This window comes from Scyliorhinus torazame, chromosome 5 (genome assembly GCF_047496885.1).
Source record: "Scyliorhinus torazame isolate Kashiwa2021f chromosome 5, sScyTor2.1, whole genome shotgun sequence".
In the NCBI taxonomy this organism is placed as follows: Eukaryota; Metazoa; Chordata; class Chondrichthyes; order Carcharhiniformes; family Scyliorhinidae; genus Scyliorhinus; species Scyliorhinus torazame.
The window spans coordinates 75993711-76009579 of NC_092711.1; the positions used below are offsets into that span (position 1 = coordinate 75993711).

Sequence of the window (15869 nt, forward strand, 5' to 3'; positions counted from 1 at the left end):
GATTAATTCAGCACAGACAGCAGGGATTATTTGAAGAATAACAGTATCGTGAGAAAGGAAATTCAGTGTCAGGTGAGGGGAGCTGGTATTTGTAACTAAAGGTTTGAAAACTAAAATAATCTGGAGTAAGAAAGGAGAAAATGACAGCAAACTAAATAATCCGTAAAGGACATCAGTTAGTCTCTGCTTATCAAAGAGAAATCAACAATTTATCAGTGTATGTGAAACAAAACTGATTTCTGACATATCTCCAGAATCTTATCCCCAATCCCAGTTGTATAGAGATTATTAATATCAGCAATAAACTCCCAAGTGGCAGCATGAAGATGGTTCAGTCCTTAACGTGATTAACAGCAGCAATAACAACTTGTGATGATTTGGCACCTTTAACATTGTCAAACATCCCAAGGTGCTTCACAGGAGTGTAGTCAAATAAACCTCAACACCAAGACTCAACAGGAGATATTCGGGCAGGTGACCAAACACTGGGCCAGAGAGAAGTTTTAAAGGAGAGGAGAGAAAGTTCGAGAGGTGGGGCTGGTTAGGGAGGAATCCAGAGCTCAGCATCCAGGCAGCTGAATGCACATCCGACACTGGAGGAGTGCCGGAAATCGGGATGTACAAGAGTCTTGAATTGGAGGAGCAGAAAGATCTGAGTGGGATGTCACGCTGGAGGTGGTTACAGAGAGGGAGGGATTTAAAATAAAATCTGAGAAATGTAAAAATTGATGCATTGTTAGACTGGGCATGATAGATCTGATAGGTAAAAAGGCTATTTTAATGTAAATATTAAGACCCAGTTTTAATACCCATTTTAAAATGAGGATTTCAGCATTCATAACCTCAGGTCATGACAAAACACATAGGCTTTTGCTGACACATGCATAAACTATTTGGAGATAAAAACACCATTTTCACTAAGCAAGATGAAACAGCTATTGTTCTGATGAACATATTTTCAAAGTCAGTTTGACATTAAGAAATAAGCTGTAGCAGTAATCGAGATCAAGGCCAAGTAAGCACCACAGCAACACTGGGCTAAATCGCTGGCTTGGAAAGCAGACCAAGGCAGGCCAGCAGCATGGTTCAATTCCCGTAACAGCCTCCCCGAACAGGCGCCGGAATGTGGAGACTAGGGGCTTTTCACAGTAACTTCATTTGAAGCCTACTTGTGACAATAAGCGATTTTCATTTCATTTCATTTCATATGAAGGCACCATTGTCCAGAATGTGGATAAAGCAAAATCAGCAGGAAACCAGTCTTGATAAAAGAACAGAATCACATTCCATAGCATACACAAATATTCAAACATGAAACATTCAGAACTTATGTTGCACATTAAGGATTGACAGTTAACCATCGAATCAAATGTATCTGATTCTCACCCAAACCAATTAGGACAACATAGAGGTGTAGACAGATGGCTTCAGACTGATAAAATTCTCTTTAAACATGATGGTCTGTACGGCCATCTTTATTCCTGGAACATCCTATACTTTGATCTAACTACTCGCTATCTCTATTTTCATATTTTCACTTTCCACTCGAACTCTTGAAGTAAATGCAAGCTATTTTGCCGTAAGCAAGAAACCATTTCTGTATTATTGTGAAAGTTAAATTGTGTAAAAGTTACTTCTCTTTAAGTCCTTTTGCTAGCCGGACTTTATTGAGAATAGATTTAAGTTTCTCTCAATTGTAATCAAATTCTTGTTTGCATCCGAGAAGTTTAACTCAAATTTCTACTGAGTTTTGGTGTCGCAAGATTTCACTAAATCCGCATGGTAGATCTCTTCAAAAATCTAAGTGGGATGTCGTGCTGGAGGTGGTTACAGAGAGGGAGGGGCGAGATCAGGGAGGGATTTGGAATAAAATCTGAGAAGTGTAAAAATTGATGCATTGTTAGACGGGGCACCAATGTAGATCAATGAGTACAGGAGTAATCAGTGAATGGGACTGAGTTAGGATAGAGAGGTGCAGGGGTAGTGATAATGTAACTAGTAATCCAGAGGTCAGACAAATATTCTGGGGACATGGGTTCAAATCCAAATATGAATTGGTGGTATTTAAATTCAATAAAATCTGGAACTGAAAGCTAGTCTCAATAATGGGGACCATGAAATTGTTGTTGAAAACCCTGGTCTGGCCTACATGTGACTCCAGACCAGAGCAATATAGTGACTATTAACTGCCCTGAGTTGGTTGTAAACTTCAGTCAGGATGGGCAACAATTGCTGGCCTTGCCACTGACACCCTGTGGAAGAATTAAAGAAAAGGCACCAATGTTCCAGACTGACAGCAGCTGGTATATGAGGGGAAGCTCAGACGGTTCATGAATCGTCAGATCTCGAGGATGTTATGGCCTGAATGAGAGTTTCAGCAGCAACTAGGCTGAAGCAGAAGAGACCGGCGATGTCACAGAGGTGGATGTAGGCTGCCTTGGTGATGGAGCGAATATGGATCAGAAAATCAGTTCAGGGTGAAATCGATGCTGAGGCGATGAACAGTTTGGTTCAGGTGCAGTTAGTGGTCAGAATAACAACAGAATCTACCCAATACAGTCAGATGTGGATTGCTGTCAGCGGGTTCAGTGCCTGAGTGAATCCCTTCCCCCACACAGTGCAGGTGAATGGTTTCTCTCCTGTGTCAGTGAGTTGGTTTTTCATAAGATATTTAACACTTATATCTTTTCACACCACGCGGACAATTAAAAGGTCCCTTGAATGAGTGAACAACTTGATGGGCAGCGAGGCTGGAAACACAAGTAAATCATTTCCCACATTTGGAGCGAATGAACAGCATCTCTCTGGTGTGGGTGTATCCGGAGACAGGATAACTGATTGAATCTTTTCGCAGACACGGAGTCAGTTTCATTTTTTCCTCGCTGTGAATGTGCTGGTGTTTCTGGAAGCTGGACAATTCAGTGAATCCCTTCCCACACACAAGCTAGGTAAACGCTCTCTCCCTGGTGCGGTGGTGTCAATGAGTTCCCAGCTGGGATGGAGAACTGAATTCTTTCCCACAGTCCCACATTTCTCCCTGCTGTGGGCATCCTTGTGTCTCTCCAGCTTGGATGATCAGTTGAAGCCTTGAATTAGATGATACAGGATATACAGCACAGAGACAGGCCATTCAGCCAGCCAGTTTGTACTGGTGTTTAAGTTCTATTTGAGTCTCCTACCATCTTTGCTTCTCCCATATATATATATATATATATATATGTGTGTGTGTGTGTGTGTGTGTCCAGCCTCCCTATACATACGTTGATACTATTCACTTCACCCAGTGCCTGTGGGAGTGAGCTCATTCTCACCATTCTCTGGGTGATGGAGTTTTTTCTGTATTCCCTATTGGATTTCTTGGTGATGACCGTATGTTGTGGTTTCTAGTTTTGCTCTTCCCTACAAGAGGAACCATTGAAACCAAGAGTAAAGAGATCCAGTCTCTCAATCCTTTCCTGATTTATAAACCCACACACTTTTGGTATGATCCTTGTGAATCTTCTCTGTTCCCATCTCCATTTTATAATGTGGGGACCAGAGAAATGGAAAGCTCAGTTTGCTGAGGAGAGGATCCAGAGAATCCAGCACCTTCTCAGCCCAATGTCTTCATCTGCAGCAAATGTGTCAGATACTGTCTTGCCTCAGAAAGGCTCCTGAACTATCCCAGGCAATGTTTAAAACAGAGCTGAACACTTAAGATGCAAACTATCATCTCACAAGATGGAAGGTTGCCAAAGATATAAGCTGAATAGAACCACACCGTGTACTCTACGTATGGTGTAACCAAGTTCCCAAAGGATCATCATAACTTCCTTCTTTTCACTTGTGCCCCTCTCGCCCTCTGCTTTATTTATTTTCTCTGTTGCTCTGAGACCTCTATTTCTCTCCACCATCTACACTCACAACTTCCAAGTAAGAAGTGACCCCCTCATTCTTTGCACCAAAATGTACTAACGGGTCGGTGCAGACTCGATGGGCCGAATGGCCTCCTTCTGCACTGTATGTTCTATAATCGATGTACTTCACAGTTATCCATTGTACATCATTCGTCAATTATTTGTCTATTTAGCAAGTTTAAAAATGCCGTCTTGTAATTTGTTGCAGTTCTCCTCCGTTCTATCTTCCCAGTTTAGAGATTGTGTATTGGATTCCAAAGTCCACATCGTGAATGGAAATTGTGAACAGTCGTGGTCCCAGCACTGATCCTTGTGGAACATCACTTCCCACCTTCTGTCACTCTGAATAACTCCCCTTTACTCCCACTCTCTACTTTCTGTCTTGAAACCAGCTGACAATCCAGTCTATCATTTGTCCCAACTCCACATTCTCCGACCGTGTCCATTATTCTCCCGTAGGGAATCTTATCAATGGCCTTTCGAAAATCCAGATAAATGCCATTGGCTGCATTACCATTGTATATGCTCTCTGTTATCACATCAAAACAGTCGATAAGGCTGGTCAGGCAAGATTTTTCCTTTTGAAATCCACACGGACTGTTCATTGATATATATATATTTTTAATATGTTCTTATATTCTCTACTTTAGTCAGGATTGTATTATTTGCTGATGTGAAGCTGACTGGTGTACCATCCCTGGGCATGATCTGTCCCCTTCTTAAATATAGAAATTACATTAATGATCCACCAGTCCTCTGACACTACACCTTTAGTGAATGAATTATGAGCCATACTGCCTGTGCTATCACTTCTCTGCATTCTTTTAAAATATGTGAATTTAGTCCATCCTCTAAGTTATATGAGTTTAGTCAACACATCTTTTCCTGATTTTAAATTAATTTATCTCATAACTTGTCTTATTATTCAATGTTATGTTTACCTGTTCTCTATCCCTGGGAAAAAGAATGTTTGAATATTTCAATCATCTCTCCCTCATTAATTGTGGTATTGTGCTGTCTATCCCTTAATGGTCCAATTCACATCACATTCTTTTATTATTTGTATCTATAAAATATTTTATTGTTTTGGCAGATGTGTCTGGATAATTTATATTCTTAATGGAGGGGTCACTGTGAAGAATGTGCAAGTCAGTGAGAATTGTCAGCAAGGATTAATCAGCACTTTCTAACTGGAGATGTTATCAGTGGAACCTTTCAGATACAGAATTGTGCATTTTGCACCAAAGAGCAATTTTGGATTGCAGTAAAAGTTCATAATTTTATTGGACTATCATGGGTTCATGAAATAAGCGTAAAGTTCACAGATGGTGCTTTTAAAAAGGGAGACTGTGGTCCTCAAAATCGGTGATTTCTCCAGAATATTAAACTCCAGCCAGTTATTCTTTTTTTTTTTAATAAATGTTTTTTTTAAAGAATTGGGTACTGCAAATGTATTTTTTTTTTAAATTTAGAGTGCCCAATTCATTTTTTCCAATTAAGGGGCAATTTAGCATGGCCAATCCACCTACCCTGCACATTATTGGGTTGTGGGGGTGAAACCCACGCAAACATGGGGAGAATGTGCAAACTCCACACGGACAGTGATCCAGAGCCGGGATCAATCCTGGGACCTCAGTGCCGTGATTCACTCAGTCAGCCAGCCTCATGTTACACCAAAGAATTCACTCTGATGAGAGGGCGTTCAGCTGCACTTACTGTGGAAAGAGGTTCAGACAGTCACTGCCTGACTGTCATAACCACTGCGCCACCGTGCTGCCCTCAGCCAGTTATTCTTATTATCAGGAGAAAAAAAACAAATATATTCAGATGATCGATTCTTCACATAATTAACAGCAGCAGTTACAGCAGAATTCAACAACTGCTGTCGCTTGTGAACTTGCTGATGTGACAGTGGGTGTTGTGACTGAGTGAATCCCTTCCCACTCATAGAGCAGGTTCCCCAGTATGAACTCTCTGGTGTGTCAGCAGGTGAGAGCATTGAGTGAATCCCTTCCCACACTGGGAGCAGGTGAATGGACTCTCCCCAGTGTGACTGCGTTGGTGTGCAGTGAGGGCGGAAAAATGTCTAAACCTCTTTTCACAGGCAATGCAGCTGAATGGTTTCTCCTTGGTGTGAACTCGCCGGTGTGACCAAAGGCCAGATGAATGAGTGAATCCCTTCCCACACACAGAGCAGATGAACGGTTTCTTCCTAGTGTGAGTGCGTTGGTGCGCAGTGAGGTCAGAGGACTGTCTGAACCTCTTTCCACAGTAAGTGCAGCTGAACGGCCTCTGATCAGTGTGAATTCTTTGGTGTAACATGAGGCTGGCTGACTGAGTGAATCCCTTCCCACACACAAGGCAGTTGAATGGCCTCTCCCCACTGTGAACACGAAGGTGTGCAGTGAGATTGGATAACTGCCCGAAACTCTTTCCACAGTCAGTGCAGCTGAAGGACTTTTCTTCGGTGTGATTTCGCTGGCGTCTCAGCAGGTTGGTTGACTTAGTAAATCCCTTCCCACACACACAACAGGTGAACGGCTTCTCCCCAGTGTGGTTACGTCGATGGATTTCCAACAGGCATGGGAAATTAAATCCTTTGCCACAGTCCTCACATTTCCATGATTTCTCCATGGTCCCTGCCCCAGTGTGACTGCGTCGATGGTATTCCAGCAGGGATGGATAATTGAATCCTTTCCCACATTTCCATATTGTCTCCCCAGTATGACTGTGTCGATGGTTTTCCAACAAGGATGGATAATTGAATCCGTTCCCACATTCCTCACATTTCCATGGTCTCTCTCCCATGTGACTGCGTCGGTGAAGTTCCAGCAAGGATGGATAATTGAATCCCTTCCCACAGTCCTCACATTTGCATGGTTTCTCCATTATGCCAGCCCCAGTGTGACTGCGTCGATGGGTTTCTAGTTGGGATGGATAATTAAATTATTTCCCACAGTCCTCACATTTCCACGGTTTCTCCATGGTGCCGGTGTCCTTGTGACTCTCCAGGTTGGATGATCAGTTGAAGCCTCGTTCACACACACAACACATGTATGGTTTCTCCCCGCTGTCAGGCTTTGCAACCAGAGAAACCTCTTTCCAGTCAGTATACTGGACTCTATCACTCCGGAGTGAGTGCTTCCAGATCCTGTTATAAAAGAATAGAACGAGACAAAGTCACTGCACAGAAGCAGGCAGTCACACAGAAGTTAGAAATCCTTTTATTTCTGAGACAAATTAGGATTTCACAAATGTCATCACTGTCAGTACAGACAGAAATTCAGAATGGGCAATTCTAGTTTCTATGGACCATTTCTCCCTCACTTGTTGCACAAAAACTGTAAATCACCATCCTGCACATTTTTGCTCCTTCCTAGGCCAAAATCATGGAGTTTTACAGCACAAAAAGAGGCCCAGCCATCAGATACCCATCTATTCTACACCCATTTTACTGAACTTGGTCAAAAGCCTTGCATGCGATTCCATTTCAACCGCTCATCTAAATGATCCTTAAATGTTGTGAGCGTTCCTGCCTCTACCACCCTTTCAGGTAGTGACTTCCCACTAGCCTCTGGGTGAAAAAGTTTTCCCTCAAAGCCCCTACCCTAAATCTATGTCCCCTGGCTATTGATCTCTCTACTAAAGGGACAAGTACCTCCCTATCTATGTCCCTCATAATATTGTACACCTCGATTATGTGCCTCTCAGCTTTCCCTGCTCTGGGGAAAATAACCCGTTTAGCCAGCCTCTCTTCATAACTGAAACAGTTTAGCTCAGGCAACATCCTGGTGAATCTCCTCCACACTCTCTGGGGTGCAATAATACCCTTCCTATAGTGTGGCGATCACAATTGCACACTGTGATCCAGCTGACAAGTGTTTTATACAGCTCCGTCAGATCATCCCTGCTCTTATATTCTATGCTTCGGCTAATAAAGACAAATGTCCCATCTGCCTTCTGAAGCAGCTGATGTCCCTGTGCTCATATTTTATTGTGGTCACAATTACAACAACCAAATAAACAATCAAACAGTCACTTTACACAAACAGCTGCAAGGCACAAGGCCTTAATACATTTCAAAGTAACACTGTGACAGTCACTTAACACAAACAACAGCAGGCACGGGGCCTAGACACAGTTCAAAGTAACAATCTAACAACCACATAATACAAACAGTCGCGACGCACAACGTCTCGATACAACACGACCGTTCCAAGGAGAGAAAAAAACACAAAACAGAATTACAGTTGGAGGTAACAACCTCTAAACACAGAACACAAGCAGTCGCGGGGCACAAGGCCCCGATACAATACGGCCGTTTCAGACAAATATGACCCACAGGGCACAAGGCTTCAATATAACTTAACAATGACATATCAAAACCAATGATGTCCCTGTGCTGCTGCCTCAGGGACTGTGGACAAGCTCCCTCTGACCCTCCACTTCCCAGCGTCCTGCCCTTCATTGTGAGGTCACCACGATACCCGCGCCTGCGCTCTGCTCCCCGCTGGAAAAAGATGGCGGCCGTTAACCTGGGCCTGTTCCCGGGGAAAGCACCGACGCTGCAAACACGGAAGCTGCAGGTTGTTATTGGGGGTTTGGGGCCTACACGGGCCATTAATAAACCTTCTTCCCACCCACGTAATCGCCGGATCCCCTCCCGCCGCTCTGCGGGCTCTGACCGGCTGCCGAGCGACAAACAGACGTCTCTCCATCACCATCACTCAGCCTGCGCATGCTCGGAATACAGGAGGAACTGCGCATGCGTTCCGATTTCCAGCTGAGGACAGAGGGTATTCCCCACCGCGGGGACGGCTGGGTAACGTCTCCGCCATTAGAGCCCCCCTCCCGCTACCGCCCGTTCGTTTGCATTTGCTGTTGCTGAGGTTGCGCTAATCCCCGTCTGAGCTTCTGCAGCGCATGCTCCGGGAAGCGGGCTCTGGGGGCTGAGCTTTCCTGCGCATTGAAGATGAGCTGGATTCACTCATTCATCCCATCCATGTGGAAAACACCATGTGTCATTGAAAAATAAAATGTTGTAAAGTAGTGAACATTATCTAGTCCCACTCCTTACCTATCAAGCGCAAAATTAATTTATTAAATCTCATAATTTTAAATGACATTGTTTCAAAATATAATCATGCTAATCTGATTCATTTCCCAATTTCGATTCATGGCCTCATTTTGTTTCTTCCTCCAAACCTTCAATTTTATCTGACAGTGTAATGTTGGCGTATGAGAGGGCACGGTGGCACAGTGGTTAGCACTGCAACACTGAGCACCCGGGTTAGAATCCCGGCCCTGGGTCACTGTCCGTGTGGAATTTGCACATTCTCCCCATGCCTGTGTGGGTTTCACCCCCACAACCCAAAGATGTGCAGGGTAGGTGGATTGGACACGCTAAATTGCCCCTTAATTGGAAAAATACTAATTGGGTATTCTAAATGTATTTTTAAAAATGTTGGCGTGTGATGATTGATTGTCCTGGAAGCCAACAGGAAGAGAACTCAGAGGTCAGAGAATTAAGGGAGCGAGTTCTGTATAAAAGCAAATTATTGTAGATCGGGTTCGAATCCCGCTTGGGTCATTGTCTGTGCAGAGTCTGCACGTTCTCCCCGTGTCTGCGTGGGTTTACTCCAGGTGCTCCGGTTTCCTCCCACAGTCCAAAGATGTGCAGGTTAGGTGGATTGGCATCTGTTGAAGCATTGTGAAACACTGGTTATCAATCTAACTTTCAAACTTAAACCTGCTGTTTATTTTCAGTCTGGAACAAATCATTTTCCACCAATCTCTGATTTGACAGCATGTCTCTGGCATTTACTATTCTTCTTCCTAGCTCTGAGCACAGATGTAAAGGAGTCTTCAGTTCCATGTCTAGGGGCCAGCAGCGTGGGTTCAATTCCCGTACCAGTCTCCCCGAACAGGCGGTGAAATGTGGGGACGAGGGGCTTTTCACAGTAACTTCATTGAAGCCTACTTGTGACAATAAGCGATTATTATTATTATTAGGAACTCTGAGGCCTGGAAGAGAGAGAAACTGGGACACATTTCTTATACATTAACCCACAGTGTCAGTGAAGGGAGATGAGAAAGACCAAAGTGCCCATTTGACTCCCTCAGTGTGTCCCTGAAGGACTGTCCAGGCTGGAGGGTTCCAGCATCCCGGATGGCTTCATCTGCAGAAAGTGCACCGAACTGGAGCTCCTCACAGACCGCATGGTTCGGTTGGAGAGGCAATTGGATGCACTTAGGAGCATGCAGGTGGCGGAAAGCGTCATAGATAGCAGTTATATAAATGTGGTTACACCCAAGGTGCAGGCAGAGAAATGGGTGACCACCAGAAAGGGCAGACAGTCAGTGCAGAAACCCCTGTGGTTGTCCCCCTCTCGAACAGGTATACCCCTTTGGATACTGTCGTGGGGGATAGCCTATCAGGGGAAAACAGCAGCAGCCAGAGCAGTGGCACCACAGCTGGCTCTGATGTTCAGAAGGGAGGGTCAAAGCGCAGAAGAGCAATAGTAATAGGGGACTCTAGAGTCAGGGGCACAGATAGGCGCTTCTGTGGACGTGAAAGAGACTCTAGGATGGAATGTTGCCTCCCTGGTGCCAGGGTCCAGGATGTCTCCGAACGGGTAGAGAGCATCCTGAAGGTGGAGGGCAAACAGGCAGAGGTTGTTGTACAAATTGGTACTAACGACATAGGCAGGAAGGGGCATGAGGTCCTGCAGCAGGAGTTCAGGGAGCTAGGCAGAAAGTTAAAAGACAGGACCTCCAGGGTTGTCATCTCGGGATTACTCCCTGTGCCACATGCCAGTGAGGCTAGAAATAGGAAGATAGAGCAGCTAAACACGTGGCTAAACAGCTGGTGTAGGAGGGAGGATTTCCGTTATCTGGACCACTGGGAGCTCTTCTGGGGCAGGTGTGACCTATATAAGAAGGACGGGTTGCATCGAAACTGGAGAGGCATAAATATCCTGGCCACGAGGTTTGCTAGTGTCACACGGGAGGGTTTAAACTAGTATGGCAGGGGGATGGGCGCGGGAGCAATAGGTCAGAAGGTGAGAGCATTGAGGGAGAACTAGGGAATAGGGACAGTGTGGCTCTGAGGCAGAGCAGACAGGGAGTAGTTGCTGAACACAGCGGGTCTGGTGACCTGAAGTGCATATGTTTTAATGCAAGAAGTATTACGGGTAAGGCAGATGAACTTAGAGCTTGGATTAGTACTTGGAACTATGATGTTGTTGCCATTACAGAGACCTGGTTGAGGGAAGGGCAGGATTGGCAGCTAAACGTTCCAGGATTTAGATGTTTCAGGCGGGATAGAGGGGGATGTAAAAGGGGTGGCGGAGTTGCGCTCCTGGTTAGGGAGGATATCACATCTGTACTACGGGAGGACAGCTCAGAGGGCAGTGAGGTTATATGAGCAGAGATCAGGAATAAGAAGGGTGCAGTCACAATGTTGAGGGTTTACTACAGGCCTCCGAACAGCCAGCGAGAGATAGAGGAGCAGATAGGTCGACAGATTTTGGAAAAGAGTAAAAACAAACTGGGTTGTGGTGATGGGAGACTTCAACTTCCCCAATATTGACTGGGACTCACTTAGTGCCAGGGGCTTAGACGGGGCAGAGTTTGTAAGGAGCATCCAGGAGGGCTTCTTAAAACAATATGTAGACAGTCCAACTAGGGAAGGGGCGGTACTGGACCTGGTATTGGGGAAGAGCCCGGCCAGGTGGTAGAAGTTTCAGTAGGGGAGCATTTCGGTAACAGTGACCACAATTCAGTAAGTTTTAAAGTGCTGGTGGACAAGGATAAGAGTGGTCCTAGGGTGAATGTGCTAAATTGGGGGAAGGCTAATTATAACAATATTAGGCGGGAACTGAAGAACCTAGATTGGGGGCGGATGTTTGAGGGCAAATCAACATCTCACATGTGAGAGGCTTTCAAGTGTCAGTTGAAAGGAATTCAGGACCGGCATGTTCCTGTGAGGAAGACGGATAAATAAGGCAATTTTCGGGAACCTTGGATAACGAGAGATATTGTAGGCCTCGTCAAAAAGAAAAAGGAGGCATTTGTCAGGGCTAAAAGGCTGGGAACAGACAAAGCCTGTGTGGAATATAAGGAAAGTAGGAAGGAACTTAAGCAAGGAGTCAGGAGGGCTAGAAGGGGTCATGAAAAGTCATTGGCAAATCGGGTTAAGGAAAATCCCAAGGCTTTTTACACGTACATAAAAAGCAAGAGGGTAGCCAGGGAAAGGGTTGGCCCAGGGGAAGGATAGGCAAGGAAATCTATGTGTGGAGCCAGACGAAATGGGCGAGGTACTAAATGAATACTTTGCATCAGTATTCACCAAAGAGAAGGAATTGGTAGATGTTGAGTCTGGAGAAGGGTGTAGATAGCCTGGGTCACATTGAGATCCAAAGAGACGAGGTGTTGGGCGGCTTAAAAAATATTAAGGTAGATAAGTCCCCAGGGCCTGATGGGATCTACCCCAGAATACTGAAGGAGGCTGGAGAGGAAATTGCTGAGGCCTTGACAGAAATCTTTGGATCCTCACTGTCTTCAGGTGATGATCCGGAGGACTGGAGAATAGCCAATTTTGTTTGACTGTTTAAGAAGGGTAGCAAGGATAATCCAGGGAACTACAGGCCGGTGAGCCTTACTTCAGTGGTAGGGAAATTACTGGAGAGAATTCTTCGAGACAGGATCTACTCCCATTTGGAAGCAAATGGACGAATTAGTGAGAGGCAGCATGGTTTTGTGAAGGGGAGGTCGTGTCTCACTAACTTGATAGAGTTTTTCGAGGTGGTCACAAAGATGATTGATGCAGGTAGGGCAGTAAATGTTGTCTATATGGACTTCAGTAAGGCCTTTGACAAGGTCCCTCATGGTAGACTAGTACAAAAGGTGAAGTCACACGGGATCAGGGGTGAGCTGGCAAGGTGGATACAGAACTGGCTAGGTCGTAGAAGGCAGAGAGTCACAATGGAAGGATGCTTTTCTAATTGGAGGGGTGTAACCAGTGGTGTTCCGCAGGGATCAGTACTGGCACCTTTGCATGTTTGTAATATATATAAATGATTTGGAGGAAAATGTAACTGGTCTGATTAGTAACTTTGCAGACGACACAAATGTTCGTGGAATTGCGGATAGCGATGAGGACTGTCAGAGGATACAGCAGGATTTAGATTGTTTGGAGACTTGGGCGGAGAGATGGCAGATGGAGTTTAATCTGGACAAATGTGAGGTAATGCATTTTGGAAGGTCTAATGCAGGTAGGGAATATACAGTGAATGGTAGAACCCTCAAGAGTATTGAAAGTCACTTCCGGGTGCGGCTATGCAGAGCTAGGTCGCATATTCGGCAGCTCCTGCTTGGAACGGACTTTTGGGCTCTTTTACAGGGCCCCCACGGTATTTGTTTGACATTTCCCGGTGTGGGAAGAAGGCTGCAATATTCCCCCGGCAGTGTCCCCCAGGAAGGGTATGTCTCTTGGTTGCCAGACACACGCAGAAACAGTAAAAGATTTGGCTGCAACTGCAGGATAAACAGGGCCTCTTCCAGCATGCAGGCGGGGGAAGGGCAAGCTTAAAGCTGCAAGCTGACCTGAGGGCCTGTATCAAAAGTGAATTCTAGCAGCAGAGGGAACAACTGTGAAAAGACCTCATCAAGGCCACTGAAGGGACTTCCGGTTGCGGTGATGCCTAGCTAGCCGCACGCTTCGGCGGCTCCAGCTCCGACGGACCTTCGGGCTCTTTTAAGAGCCCCAACGGGGAATTTTTCGACGACGCAACCCGGTGTGGGGCGTGTGAGAAGGGAGTCCCCCCCAAACGAATGGGAAAAAACCGGCGGCGGCGGCTGCAGCGCGAGGAATCGTCGACCAAAGGGTCAGAAAGAGAGAAGTACAAGATGGCGGCGGAGAAAGCGCAGGCGACATGGGGGCCTGAGCATGAAATTGTGAGACGGTGCGTGGAGCTGCTGAAGAGGGAGGTGCTGACCCCGTTGCTACAGGCAATTGAGGGGCTCAAGGAGACATTAAAGACCCAGGAGACAGAGCTCCGTGTGGTGGAGCAGAAGGTGACAGATATTGAGGACGAGATCCTGGGCCTGGCGGTTAAGACACAGACGCACGAGGCACTTCATAAAAAGTGTACTGAAAGGATCGAAGCCCTAGAAAATGGAGCGCGAAGGAAGAACCTTCGGATACTGGGTCTCCCTGAGGGTGTGGAAGGAGTGGACTGTGGAGCGTACGCAAGTACGATGCTGAGCTCACTGATGGGTGCTGAGGCCCCTACGGGCCCCTTGGAGGTGGAGTGGGCAAATCGGATTCCGGCGAGAAGACCAAAAGCGGGAGAACCACCCAGGGCGATAATCGTGCGATTTTACCGCCTTAAGGATAGAGAAGAGGTCCTGAGATGGGCTAAAAAGGTGCGGAGTAGCAGATGGGAGAATGCAGTGGTACGGGTATACCAGGATTGGAGTGCGGAGGTGGCGAGAAGGAGGGCGAGCTTCAACCGAGCCAAAGAGGTGTTGCATAAAAGGAAGGTGAAGTTCGGGATGCTGCAGCCGGCAAGACTATGGGTGACGTATCAGGAGAGACACCATTATTTCGAGACGGTGGAGGAAGCATGGACCTTCATCAAAGAAGAGAAATTGGATCGGAACTGAGGGACTGATGCTGCAGGAAATGTTATTGTTAATGTTACGGTGGAAGTTAACTGAGAAGTAAACAGGGAAGGGGGGAGACATTGGGGAAAAGTGGGCGCCGGTGAGGGGGGAAAGACGGGACATAGTTGGAGAATGGGGAAGGGGAGGGGGAGGGAAAAGGGAGCTGCGCCATAAGAGGCGGGTCAGGTAAAGGGATGTTCCCGCACCAGAAAGAATAAGGCGGGAAGACAGGCGCAAGGCGGATGGGAGTTCCCCACATCGGGGGGGTCGAGGAGTGAGCAGGAGTAGCCGGGGTCAGTTGAAGTCAGCTGACTTACGGAAGTAATATGGGGGGAGCAATCATGCTAGAAAGAGATCTAGCGGGGAGGGGGGGGAGGGAGGGGGAGGGGGGGTGGGGGACAACTGGGTTGCTGCTGCGGAAATCCAAAAGGAAATGGCTAAAGAGTGGGTGGGCGGGGATGGTGTGCGACGCTGGGGGAGCGAGCGGGAGCGCGGAGGCGGGATATGGGACTGGCCTAGAGAAGGTAATGGCTAGTCGACACGGGAGGGGGGCAGGTAGCCCCCTAGTGAGGCTGATCACGTGGAACGTGAGAGGCCTGAACGGACCGATAAAAAGGGCCAGAGTGCTCGCGCATTTGAAAGGACTAAGGGCAGACGTGGTTATGCTTCAAGAGACGCACCTAAAGGTGGCGGACCAAGTTAGGCTAAGGAAAGGATGGGTGGGACAGGTGTTCCACTCAGGACTGGACGCAAAGAATAGAGGGGTGGCCATCTTGGTGGGGAAACAGGTCGCATTTGAAGCAAAGAACATCGTAGCAGATAGCGGAGGTAGATATGTAATGGTGAGTGGCAGGCTGGAGGGAATGGAGGTCGTGTTGGTTAACGTGTATGCCCCAAACTGGGACGATGCGGGATTTATGAGACGGATGCTGGGGCGTATACCGGACCTGGAGGTAGGAAACTTGATTTTAGGAGGGGACTTTAATACGGTGCTGGACCCGGGGCTAGATAGATCCAGCTCAAGGACCGGAAGAAGGCCGGCAGCGGCCAAGGTACTTAAGGGGTTTATGGACCAAATGGGGGGAGTGGATCCATGGCGATTTCTTAGACCTAGGGCTAGGGAGTTTTCCTTCTTCTTCCATGTCCATAAAGTGTACTTTATACATAAAGTATACTTAAAGTGTACCTCCTGGTTATTGATCCATCTACGAACGGGAAATGTTTCTTCCTACCTCCGTCTCTTATAAATGTGGACACCTCTATCATGTTCCCCTTCAGCTTTCTCTGCTCCACGGAAAACAATCC

At 46.6% G+C, this 15869-nt stretch overlaps 2 protein-coding genes and 1 long non-coding RNA gene across 3 annotated transcripts in view; 1 reads left to right on the plus strand and 2 right to left on the minus strand.

Annotated features, from left to right (window-relative positions):
• LOC140421380 (uncharacterized) overlaps positions 1–15869 on the plus strand; it is a 456825-nt gene that overhangs the window by 285599 nt on the left and 155357 nt on the right. The window lies entirely within an intron of this gene.
• The window catches only part of LOC140421404 (uncharacterized), a 63855-nt gene that overhangs the window by 37926 nt on the left and 10060 nt on the right, over positions 1–15869 (minus strand). The window lies entirely within an intron of this gene.
• LOC140421388 (uncharacterized) lies at positions 760–8634 on the minus strand. The gene is made up of 2 exons (XM_072506059.1): positions 8582–8634; positions 760–7047 (listed from the first exon to the last, which is right to left on the minus strand). The coding sequence occupies exon 2, from the start codon at positions 6783–6785 to the stop codon at positions 5841–5843; it is 945 nt and encodes a 314-aa protein (XP_072362160.1). The 5' UTR covers positions 6786–7047; positions 8582–8634; the 3' UTR covers positions 760–5840.